The 12,121-nt window shown below is 49.9% G+C and overlaps 1 protein-coding gene across 2 annotated transcripts in view; it reads right to left on the reverse strand.

Annotated features, from left to right (window-relative positions):
* LOC132780761 (MAP/microtubule affinity-regulating kinase 4) overlaps window positions 1-12,121 on the reverse strand; it is a 101,076-nt gene that overhangs the window by 19,259 nt on the left and 69,696 nt on the right. For both annotated transcript variants that reach the window (XM_067461306.1, XM_067461307.1), the window contains exons 11-14: window positions 11,748-11,857; window positions 6,949-7,120; window positions 6,646-6,863; window positions 2,752-2,855 (exon numbers count right to left, since the gene is read on the reverse strand). In XM_067461306.1, the coding sequence (XP_067317407.1) occupies window positions 2,752-2,855; window positions 6,646-6,863; window positions 6,949-7,120; window positions 11,748-11,857 (604 nt within the window). The remainder of the gene's footprint in view (window positions 1-2,751; window positions 2,856-6,645; window positions 6,864-6,948; window positions 7,121-11,747; window positions 11,858-12,121) is intronic.

Below are 12,121 nucleotides of genomic sequence, written 5' to 3' on the forward strand. Positions count from 1 at the left end.
GTCAGATAGGAAGGCAGCATCCAATCGCTCCAGCCATAGATAGATGGCCATAGATATGATTGAAAGAGAGAGAGAGATTATCTATCTTTAACATCAATCAATCAATCACAGAATCCCAGTCGGAAGGGACCCCCAAAGACCATCTAGTCCAGCCCCATTTGGCCAGGCAGGAAAACAACATCCAATTTCTCCAGCCATAGATATGATTGAAAGAGAGAGAGAGATGATTTATCTATAATATCAATCAATCAATCAATCAATCATAGAATCCTAGTCTTAAGGGACCCCCAAAGACCATCTAGTCCAGCCCCATTTGGCCAGGCAGGAAGACAACATCCAATTTCTCCAGCCATAGATATGATTGAAAGAGAGAGAGAGATGATCTATCTATAATCAATCAATCAATCAATCATAGAATCCTAGTTTTAAGGGATCCCCAAAGGACATCTAGTCCAGCCCCTTTTGGCCAGGTAGGAAGACAACATCCAATTGCTTCAGCCAGAGAGAGAAGATCTATAATATCTATCTATTTATTTATCTATCTATCTATTAGATATATTGGCTATATCATAGAATCCTAGCGTAGGAAGGGACCCCCAAAGGCCATCTAGACTCACATCATGTAACAATATTTCCTGTTCCTGGTTTGAAAGTATTATTTCCTATTTAATTCTACAGTCCGTACTTTGATGGTAGAACCAATTAGGGAATGACATTGACGACCCAGGAACAAAAGTCGTGTTGCATAGAGTGTTTTGGGGGGGGGGGGGGGTAGGTTCTGCCTGTGTTTGTGTCCCTAGGCCTGTCCTTGATTCTCTTCTGGGGAGTCACATGGACGGCCAGGATGCCGGCTCCTCCCTGGGGCCAAGGCCAGCCAGTGGAAAGCGGGCAGGCGGCCAAAGCGGAGGCCGGAACACATGCCGCTCCGGGAAATCGAACGAAGGCAGGCCGTCCGTCTCCTAGAGAGGGCGCCGCTCCAGGAAACACACAAGACTGGCTGTCCCCAAGTTACAAACAATCCTGTAGGGGTGTACTTAAGTTGAATCTATATATCAGTTGGAACAGGGACATTTTAAAAGTCTAACTCCAGCCAAAACATAGGATATCGTAGGAAGAGGGTGGACACCCCTGTGGCGTTTGGTTTGCAGGTCATATATAGAATCATAGAATCAAAGAGTTGGAAGAGAACTTATGGGCCATCCAGTCCAACCCCATTCTGCCAAGAAGCAGGAATATTGCATTCAAATCACCCCTGACAGATGGCCATCCAGCCTCTGTTTCAAAGCTTCCAAAGAAGGAGCCTCCACCACACTCCGGGGCAGAGAGTTCCACTGATGAACAGCTCTCACAGTCAGGAAGTTCTTCCTCAGGTTCAGATGGAATCTCCTCTCTTGTAGTTTGAAGCCATTGTTCCCTTGCGTCCTAGTCTCCAGGGAAGCAGAAAACAAGCTTGCTCCCTCCTCCTCCCTGTGGCTTCCTCTCACATATTTATACATGGCTATTATGTCTCCTCTCAGCCTTCTCTTCTTCAGGCTAAACATGCCCAGCTCCTTAAGCCGCTCCTCATAGGGCTTGTCCTCCAGACCCCTGATCTGCTCCCTCCTCCCTGTGGTTTCCTCTCACATATTGATACATGGCTATTATATCCCCTTCTCAGCCTTCTCTTCTTCAGGCTAAACATGCCCAGCTCCTTAAGCCGCTCCTCATAGGGCTTGTCCTCCAGACCCCTGATCTGCTCCCTCCTCCCTGTGGTTTCCTCTCACATATTGATACATGGCTATCATATCTCCTCTCAGCCTTCTCTTCTTCAGGCTAAACATGCCCAGCTCCTTAAGCCGCTCCTCATAGGGCTTGTTCTCCAGACCCCTCATCTGCTCCCTCCTCCCTGTGGCTTCCTCTCACATATTGATACATGGCTATCATATCTCCTCTCAGCCTTCTCTTCTTCAGGCTAAACATGCCCAGCTCCTTAAGCCGCTCCTCATAGGGCTTGTTCTCCAGACCTTTTATCATTTTAGTCTCTCTCCTCTGGACACATTCCAGCTTGTCAATATCTCTCTTGAATTGTGGTGCCCAGAATTGGACACAATATTCCAGATGTGAATATATATGTATGTGTGTGAGAGAGATTGAAATAGTATCTATCTCATATATATGTGTGTGTGTGAGAGAGAGAGAGAGAGATAGTATTTTGTTATTGTTTATTCGTTCCGTCACATCCGACTATTTGTGACATCATGGACCAAAGGTCATCCTGTCCAGCCCCCTTCGTCCTGCCTGGCAGGATGGCACCATGTGATCCCTCCCAACAGAGGCCCATCCAGCCATAGATATTATTACAGGCAGTCCCCAAGTTATGAACAAGAGAGCTTCTGTAGGTCTGTTCTTAAGTTGAATTTGTATGTAAGTTGGAACAGGGTCATTTTAAAGCGAAATGTCCAGCCTATTCTCTATTTCTCTCTCTCTCTAGCTTCGGATACCATAGCGAAGGGTTAAGACCCTTCCCTATGCTATCCGTGCCCGTTCGGAAGATTTCGCTTCCCTTTCTGTCCCTGTGAGAACTGGATTTTGGAAAATGCAGCTGGTGTTGGACGGAGACCCTCTTTCCCCCCTGATAATAACCCTTCCAGGAGTGGATTTCCTTTCCAAAGGGAAGGTTCCTCTCCCTTCCTCTTGTCTCAGCCCCGTTCTTAACTGTGAGACGTTTGTAAGTCGGATGTTTGCAACCCGGGGATGGCCGCTTGCTGGTACCTGTTCTCCTTGCCGTTCTGGAGCAAGGAGTGGCGTTCCCCGCCTGGCCGGTCCGTGCAGACGTAGGTGTTCCTCCGGGTCATCATGCTAGAGGGAATGTTATTCTGCAAGGAGAGAGAAAGGACAAGGCATGGAATCAAGGTCCCGTGCAAACATTTTACCAGCCTGCCTTGCTTTGACCCAGGTATGTGCAAACTAGGGTTTTCCAGGTGTTTTGGACTCCAACTCCCACCATTCCTAACAGCCTCAGACCCCTTCCTTTTGCCCCTCAGCCGCTTAAGCTGCATAAGGCACAAGACTATGGATGGGCAATGGCTACATACAGAGGGCTATAGTCTATGGCCACACACATCACACAACGGCTGCACAAAACAGAAAGCTACAGATGGGCTATGACTGCATGAACCACAGGGCTACGTATTGGCAATGGCTGCATACACTGGAGGGCTATGGCTGCATAAACCAGAAAACTACAGATGGGCTATGGCTGCATAAGCCAGAGGGCTATGGCTTCATAAACCAGAAAGCTACAGATGGGCTATGGCTGCATAAACCAGAGAGCTTCAGATGGGCTATGACTGCACGAACCACGGAGCTATGGATGGGCAATGGCTGCATACACTGGAGGGCAATGGCTGCATAAACCAGAAAGCTACAGATGGGCTATGACTGCATGAATCACAGGGCTATGGATGGGCAATGGCTGCATACACTGGAGGGATGTGAATAGCAATGGCCATATAAACTGCTGGCTAGGGATGGGCAATGGCTGCATACATTGGAGGGCTATGGCTGCTTAAACCAGAGAGCTACAGATGGGCTATGGCTGAACAAATCACAGGACTCTTATTGGACAATGGCTGCACAAACTGGGGGGCTATGGCTGCATAAACCAGAGATCTTCAGATGGGCCATGACTGCATGAGCCACAGGGCTATGGATGGGCAATGGCTGCATACACTAGAGGGCTATGGCTGCATAAACCAGAAAGCTACAGATGGGCTATGACCGCACGAAACACAATGCTATGGATGGGCAATGGCTGCATATACTTGAGGGCTATGGCTGCATAAACCAGAGAGCTACAGATGGGCTATGACCGCACGAAACACAATGCTATGGATGGGCAATGGCTGCATACACTTGAGGGCTATGGCTACATAAACCAGAGAGCTACAAATGGGCTATAACTGCACGGACCACAGGGCTATGGATGGACAATGGCTGCATACACTAGAAGGCTGTGGATAGCAATGGCTATATAAACTGCTGGCTATGGATGGGCAATGGCTGCATACACTGGAGGGCTATGGCTGCACAAAACAGAAAGCTACAGATGGGCTATGACTGCATGAACCACAGGGCTATGGATGGGCAATGGCTGCATACACTGGATGGCTATGGCTGCATAAACCAGAGAGCTTCAGATGGGCTATGACTGCACAAACCACGGGACTATGGATGGGAAATGGCTGCATACACTGGAGGGCTATGGCTGCATAAACCAGAAAGCTACAGATGGGCTATGGCTGCATAAGCCAGAGCACTATGGATGGGCAATGGCTGCATACACTGGACGGGTGTGAATAGCAATGGCCATATAAACTGCTGGTTAGGGATGGGCAATGGCTGCATACATTGGAGGGCTATGGCTGCATAAACCAGACAGCTTCAAATGGGCTATGACTGCCTGAACCACAGGGCTATGGATAGGCAATGGCTGCATACACTGGAGGGCTATGGCTGCATAAACCAGAAAGCTACAGATGGGTTATGGCTGCATAAGCCAGAGGACTATGGATGGGCAATGGCTGCATAAATCAGAGAGCTTCAGATGGGCTATGACTGCACGAACCACGGGGCTATGGATGGGCAATGGCTGCATAAACCAGAAAGCTACAGATGGGCTATAGCTGCATAAGCTACAGGGCTATGGCTGCATCAAACAGAGAGCTACAGATGGGCTATGACTGCATGAACCATGGGGCTATGGATGGGCAATGGCTGCATGCACTGGTGGGCTATGGCCGCATAAACCAGAGGACTATGGATGGGCAATGGCTGCATACATTGGAGGGCTGTGAATAGCAATGGCTGTATAAAATGCTGGCTATGGATGGGCAATGGCTGAATACATTGGAGGGCTATGGCTGCATAAACCAGAGAGCTACAGATGGGCTATGGCTGCATAAGCCAGAGGGCTATGGCTGCATAAACCAGAGAGCTACAGGTGGGCTGTGACTGCATGAATCACAGGGCTCTTGCTGGACAATGGCTGCACAAACTGGAGGGTATAGATGGGCAATGGCTGCTTAAACCAGAGAGCTACCGATGGGCAGTGACTGCACAAAACACAGGTCTATGGATGGGCAATGGCTGCATAAACTGGGGGGCTGAAGATAGCCAAGGCTGCATAAACTGCTGGCTATAGATAGGCAATGGCTGCATACGTTGGAGGGCTATGGCTGCATAAACCAGAGAGCTACAGATGGGCTACGACTGCATGAACCACAGGGCTATGGATGGGCAATGGCTGCACAAACTGGGGGGCTATGGCTGCATAAACCAGAGAGCTACAGATGGGCAGTGACTGCATGAATCACAGGGCTCTTGCTGGACAAAGGCTGCATACTCTGGAGGGCTGTGGCTGTATAAATCAGAAAGCTACGGGTGGGCTATGGCTGCACAGACCACAGGGCTATGGATGGGCAATGGCTGCACAAACTGGGGGGCTGTGGCTGCATAAACCAGAGAGCTACAGATGGGCTACGACTGCATAAACCACAGGACTATGGATGGGCAATGGATGCCTACACTTGAGGGCTGTGGCTGCATAAACCAGAGAGCTACAGATGGGCTACGACTGCATGAACCACAGGACTATGGATGGGCAATGGATGCATACACTTGAGGGCTGTGGCTGCATAAACCAGAGAGCTACAGATGGGCTATGGCTGCACAGACCACAGGGCTATGGATGGGCAATGGCTGCATACACTGGAGGGCTACGGCTGCATAAACCTGAGAGCTACAGATGGGCTACGACTGCATGAACCACAGGACTATGGATGGGCAATGGATGCCTACACTTGAGGGCTGTGGCTGCATAAACCAGAGAGCTACAGATGGGCTACGACTGCATAAACCACAGGACTATGGATGGGCAATGGATGCCTACACTTGAGGGCTGTGGCTGCATAAACCAGAAAACTACAGATGGGCTATGGCTGCATAAGCTACAGGGCTATGGCTGCATAAACCAGAGGGCTAAAGATGGGTTAAGACTACACGAACCACAGGGCTATGGATGGGCAATGGCTGCATACACTGGAGGGCTATGGCTGCATAAACCAGAGAGCTACAGATGGGCTATGGCTGCATAAGTCAGAAAGCTACATATGGGCTATGGCTGCATAAGCCAGAGAGCTATGGCTGCATAAACCAGAGAGCTACAGATGGGCTACGACTGCATAAACCACAGGACTATGGATGGGCAATGGATGCCTACACTTGAGGGCTGTGGCTGCATAAACCAGAGAGCTACAGATGGGCTATGACTGCACAAAGCACAGGGCTATGGATGGGCAATGGCTGCATACACTGGAGGGCTATGGCTGCATAAACCAGAAAACTAGATGGGCTTTGACCGCACGAAGCACAGGGCTATGGATGGGCAGTGGCTGCATACGCTGGACGGCTATGGCTGCATAAACTAGAAAGCTACAGATGGGCTATGACTGCACGAACCACGGGACTATGGATGGGCAATGGCTGCATAAACCAGAAAGCTACAGATGGGCTATGACCGCACAAAAACAAGGCTATGGATGGGCAATGGCTGCACACACTGGAGGGCTATGGCTGCATAAACCAACAAGATCTGCTCCTGCTCACCGTGTTGACGGCACTGTCCTTGCGCCGGTCAGGGATCTCTGACTTGTTGGGGTTGTTGGCGCTGCTGACCATGGGGCTGGAGGGGGGGATGCCGCGGCCACTGCCCACCACACTGCAGCTGGCCTTGCGCGAGGGCATGCGCGGCTCCTCCTTCAGCTCGCCATCCCCGGTGCTGGTGGGGCTGCGCTTCGGGTGCATGGGCACCGGGGAGGGTCCGCCTGGAAACGAGAGGCAGAGAATGGGGGTGCGTCCCTACGCCACAAATAGGGGGGTGGGTTCAAACATGGGGGGCAAGGGGCTTACAGAAGTCGCTGTGCCGCCGCTGCCGATGGTAAGTGGAGGACCCCCTTTGGCTCTTGGAGTGCGAGGAGGAGGAAGAGGAGGACTTGGTGGTCCCGTTGGAGGCCTCACTGGGCGCCCGCACCCGCGCCAAGGATAGGCTGCTGCCCGTGCGGGACTCGCCCCCTTCCACCTGCTGCCAGGGACGGGAAGGACATTAGAGACAGTATACAGAAATATAGTCTCGTATGGGTACCCACAAGGGCATCTAGACGGTCCCCACATCTGGGTGGGGGGTCTATATATGGATGACTCCCATATATAGACCCCCAACTGGTGCCTACCTTTCAAATAGACATATATAGGGCATCTAGATGGTCCCCACACCTGGATGGGGGGGGGGTCTATATATGGAGGACTCCCATATGTAGACCCCCACCTGGTGCCCACCTTTCAAATAGACATATGTAGTCTCATATGGGAACCCACAACGGCATCTAGATGGTCCCCACATCTGGGTGGAGGGTCTTTATATGGATGACTCCTATATGTAGACCCCCACCTGGTGCCCACCCTTTCAAATAGACATATATAGTCTCGTATGGAAACCCACAATGGCATCTAGACAATCCCCATATCTGGGTGGGGGGTCTATATATGGATGACTCCCATAGGTAGACCCCCACCTAGTGCCCACCTTTCATATATACATATGGGTACGCACAAGGGCATCTAGACAATCCCCACATCTGGGTAGGGGGTCTATATATGGATGACTCCCATATGTAGGTGCCCACCCTTTTAAATAGACATATATAGTCTCGTATGGGAACCCACAACGGCATGTAGACAATCCCCATATCTGGGTGGGGGGTCTATATATGGATGACTCCCATATGTAGACCCCCACCTAGTGCCTACGTTTCAAATAGACATATATAGTCTCGTATGGGTACCCACAAGGGCATCTAGATGGTCCCCACATCTGGGTGGAGGGTCTTTATATGGATGACTCCCATATGTAGACCCCCATCTAGTGCCCACCGTTTCAAATATAGTCTCATATGGGTACCCAGAAGGGCATCTAGACGGTCCCCACATCTGGGTGGGGGGTCTATATATGGATGACTCCCATATGTAGACCCCCACCTGGTGTCCAACCTTTCAAATAGACATTATAGTCTCATATGGGAACCCACAAGGGCATCTAGACGGTCCCCACATCTGGGTGGGGGGTCTATATATGGAGGACTCCCATATGTAGACCCCCACCTAGTGCCCACCGTTTCAAATATAGTCTCGTAAGGGTACCCAGAAGGGCATCTAGACAATCCCCATATCTGGGTGGGGGGTCTATATATGGATGACTCCCACATGTAGACCCCCACCTGGTGCCCACCCTTTCAAATAGACATATATCGTCTCGTATGGGAACCCACAACGGCATGTAGACAATCCCCATATCAGGGTGGGGGGTCTATATATGGATGACTCCCATATGTAGACCCCCACCTAGTGCCCACTCTTTCAAATATAGTCTCATATGGTTACCCAGAAGGGCATCTAGACGGTCCCCACATCTGGGTGGGGGGTCTATATATGGAGGACTCCCATACGTAGACCCCCACCTGGTGCCCACCCTTTCAAATAGGCATATATTTGGTATATGGTCTCGTATGGGTACCCACAAAGGCATCTAGACGGTCCCCACATCTGGGTAGGGGGGGTCTATATATGGATGACTCCCATATGTAGGTGCCCACCCTTTCAAATAGACATATATAGTCTCGTATGGGGACCAACAAGGGCATCTAGACAGTCCCCACATCTGGGTGGAGGGGTCTATATACAGATGACTCCCATATGTAGACCCCCACCTGGTGCCCATCCTTTCAAATAGATGTATATAGTCTCGTATGGATACCCACAAGGGCATCTAGACAGTCCCCACATCTGGGTGGGGGGTCTATATATGGATGACTCCCATATGTAGACCCCCCACCTCGTGCCCACCCCTTCATATATACATATATATATAGTCTCATATGGGTTCCCACAAGGGCATCTAGACAGTCCCCACATCTGAGTGGGGGGTCTATATATGGATGACTCCCATATATAGACCCCCACCTGGTGCCCAACCTTACAAATAGACATATATAGTCTCATATGGGGACCCACAAAGGCATCTAGACGGTCCCCATATCTGGGTGGGGGGTCTATATATGGATGACTCCCATATATAGACCCCCAACTGGTGCCTACCTTTCAAATAGACATATATAGGGCATCTAGATGGTCCCCACACCTGGATGGGGGGGGGGTCTATATATGGAGGACTCCCATATGTAGACCCCCACCTGGTGCCCACCTTTCAAATAGACATATGTAGTCTCATATGGGAACCCACAACGGCATCTAGATGGTCCCCACATCTGGGTGGAGGGTCTTTATATGGATGACTCCTATATGTAGACCCCCACCTGGTGCCCACCCTTTCAAATAGACATATATAGTCTCGTATGGAAACCCACAATGGCATCTAGACAATCCCCATATCTGGGTGGGGGGTCTATATATGGATGACTCCCATAGGTAGACCCCCACCTAGTGCCCACCTTTCATATATACATATGGGTACGCACAAGGGCATCTAGACAATCCCCACATCTGGGTAGGGGGTCTATATATGGATGACTCCCATATGTAGGTGCCCACCCTTTTAAATAGACATATATAGTCTCGTATGGGAACCCACAACGGCATGTAGACAATCCCCATATCTGGGTGGGGGGTCTATATATGGATGACTCCCATATGTAGACCCCCACCTAGTGCCTACGTTTCAAATAGACATATATAGTCTCGTATGGGTACCCACAAGGGCATCTAGATGGTCCCCACATCTGGGTGGAGGGTCTTTATATGGATGACTCCCATATGTAGACCCCCATCTAGTGCCCACCGTTTCAAATATAGTCTCATATGGGTACCCAGAAGGGCATCTAGACGGTCCCCACATCTGGGTGGGGGGTCTATATATGGATGACTCCCATATGTAGACCCCCACCTGGTGTCCAACCTTTCAAATAGACATTATAGTCTCATATGGGAACCCACAAGGGCATCTAGACGGTCCCCACATCTGGGTGGGGGGTCTATATATGGAGGACTCCCATATGTAGACCCCCACCTAGTGCCCACCGTTTCAAATATAGTCTCGTAAGGGTACCCAGAAGGGCATCTAGACAATCCCCATATCTGGGTGGGGGGTCTATATATGGATGACTCCCACATGTAGACCCCCACCTGGTGCCCACCCTTTCAAATAGACATATATCGTCTCGTATGGGAACCCACAACGGCATGTAGACAATCCCCATATCAGGGTGGGGGGTCTATATATGGATGACTCCCATATGTAGACCCCCACCTAGTGCCCACTCTTTCAAATATAGTCTCATATGGTTACCCAGAAGGGCATCTAGACGGTCCCCACATCTGGGTGGGGGGTCTATATATGGAGGACTCCCATACGTAGACCCCCACCTGGTGCCCACCCTTTCAAATAGGCATATATTTGGTATATGGTCTCGTATGGGTACCCACAAAGGCATCTAGACGGTCCCCACATCTGGGTAGGGGGGGTCTATATATGGATGACTCCCATATGTAGGTGCCCACCCTTTCAAATAGACATATATAGTCTCGTATGGGGACCAACAAGGGCATCTAGACAGTCCCCACATCTGGGTGGAGGGGTCTATATACAGATGACTCCCATATGTAGACCCCCACCTGGTGCCCATCCTTTCAAATAGATGTATATAGTCTCGTATGGATACCCACAAGGGCATCTAGACAGTCCCCACATCTGGGTGGGGGGTCTATATATGGATGACTCCCATATGTAGACCCCCCACCTCGTGCCCACCCCTTCATATATACATATATATATAGTCTCATATGGGTTCCCACAAGGGCATCTAGACAGTCCCCACATCTGAGTGGGGGGTCTATATATGGATGACTCCCATATATAGACCCCCACCTGGTGCCCAACCTTACAAATAGACATATATAGTCTCATATGGGGACCCACAAAGGCATCTAGACGGTCCCCATATCTGGGTGGGGGGTCTATATATGGATAACTTCCATATGTAGGTGCCCACCCTTTCAAATAGACATTTATAGTCTCATATGGAAACCCACAATGGCATCTAGACAATCCCCATATCTGGGTGGGGGGATGACTCCCATATGTAGGTGCCCACCCTTTCAAATAGACATATATAGTCTCATATGGGTACCTACAAGGGCATCTAGACGGTCCCCACATCTGGGTGGGGGGTCTATATACGGATGACTCCCATATATAGGTGCCCACCCTTTCCAATAGACATATACAGTCTCGTATGGGAACCCACAACAGCATCTAGACAATCCCCACATCTGGTTGGGGGGTCTATATATCGATGACTCCCATATATAGACCCCTACCTGGTGCCCAACCTTACAAATAGACATATATAGTCTCGTATGGGGATCTACAAGGGCATCTAGACGGTCCCCACATCTGGGTGGGGGGTCTATATACGGATGACTTCCATATGTAGGTGCCCACCTTTCAAATAGACATATATAGTCTCATATGGGTACCTACAAGGGCATCTAGACGGTCCCCACATCTGGGTGGGGGGTCTATATACGGATGACTCCCATATGTAGGTGCCCACCCTTTCCAATAGACATATATAGTCTCGTATGGACACCCACAAGGGCATCCAGACGGTCCCCACCTTTTCCTTGGGCCTCCTTACCTCGGTTTTCCTGCCCAGCAGGAGGTATGTGGCTGTGACTTCGTTGTATTTTTGGTTGGTCAAGGCCTCCTTGATCTCTTCCCTTGTGTAGCCCATGCCCACCATCACCTCTGCAGAAAGAAAGACCCCCCCCAAGACCATTATTCCCGATGTCCGCACTCCGCCTTTGCAAGATTCAATTATGATTACATTAAATTAATATTAAAATAAACTGTTACTATTAAATTACTTAATCCAGGATGGGACCCAAGGCAACTCACAATGTAAGTCAAAAGAAAATGCCAAAGCTGTTGACATAAACAGTCCAACCCCATTCTGCAAAGAAGCAGGAATATTGCATTCAAATCACCCCTGACAGATGGCCATCCAGCCTC

This window comes from Anolis sagrei, chromosome Y, assembly GCF_037176765.1.
Source record: "Anolis sagrei isolate rAnoSag1 chromosome Y, rAnoSag1.mat, whole genome shotgun sequence".
Classification (NCBI taxonomy): Eukaryota; Metazoa; Chordata; class Lepidosauria; order Squamata; family Dactyloidae; genus Anolis; species Anolis sagrei.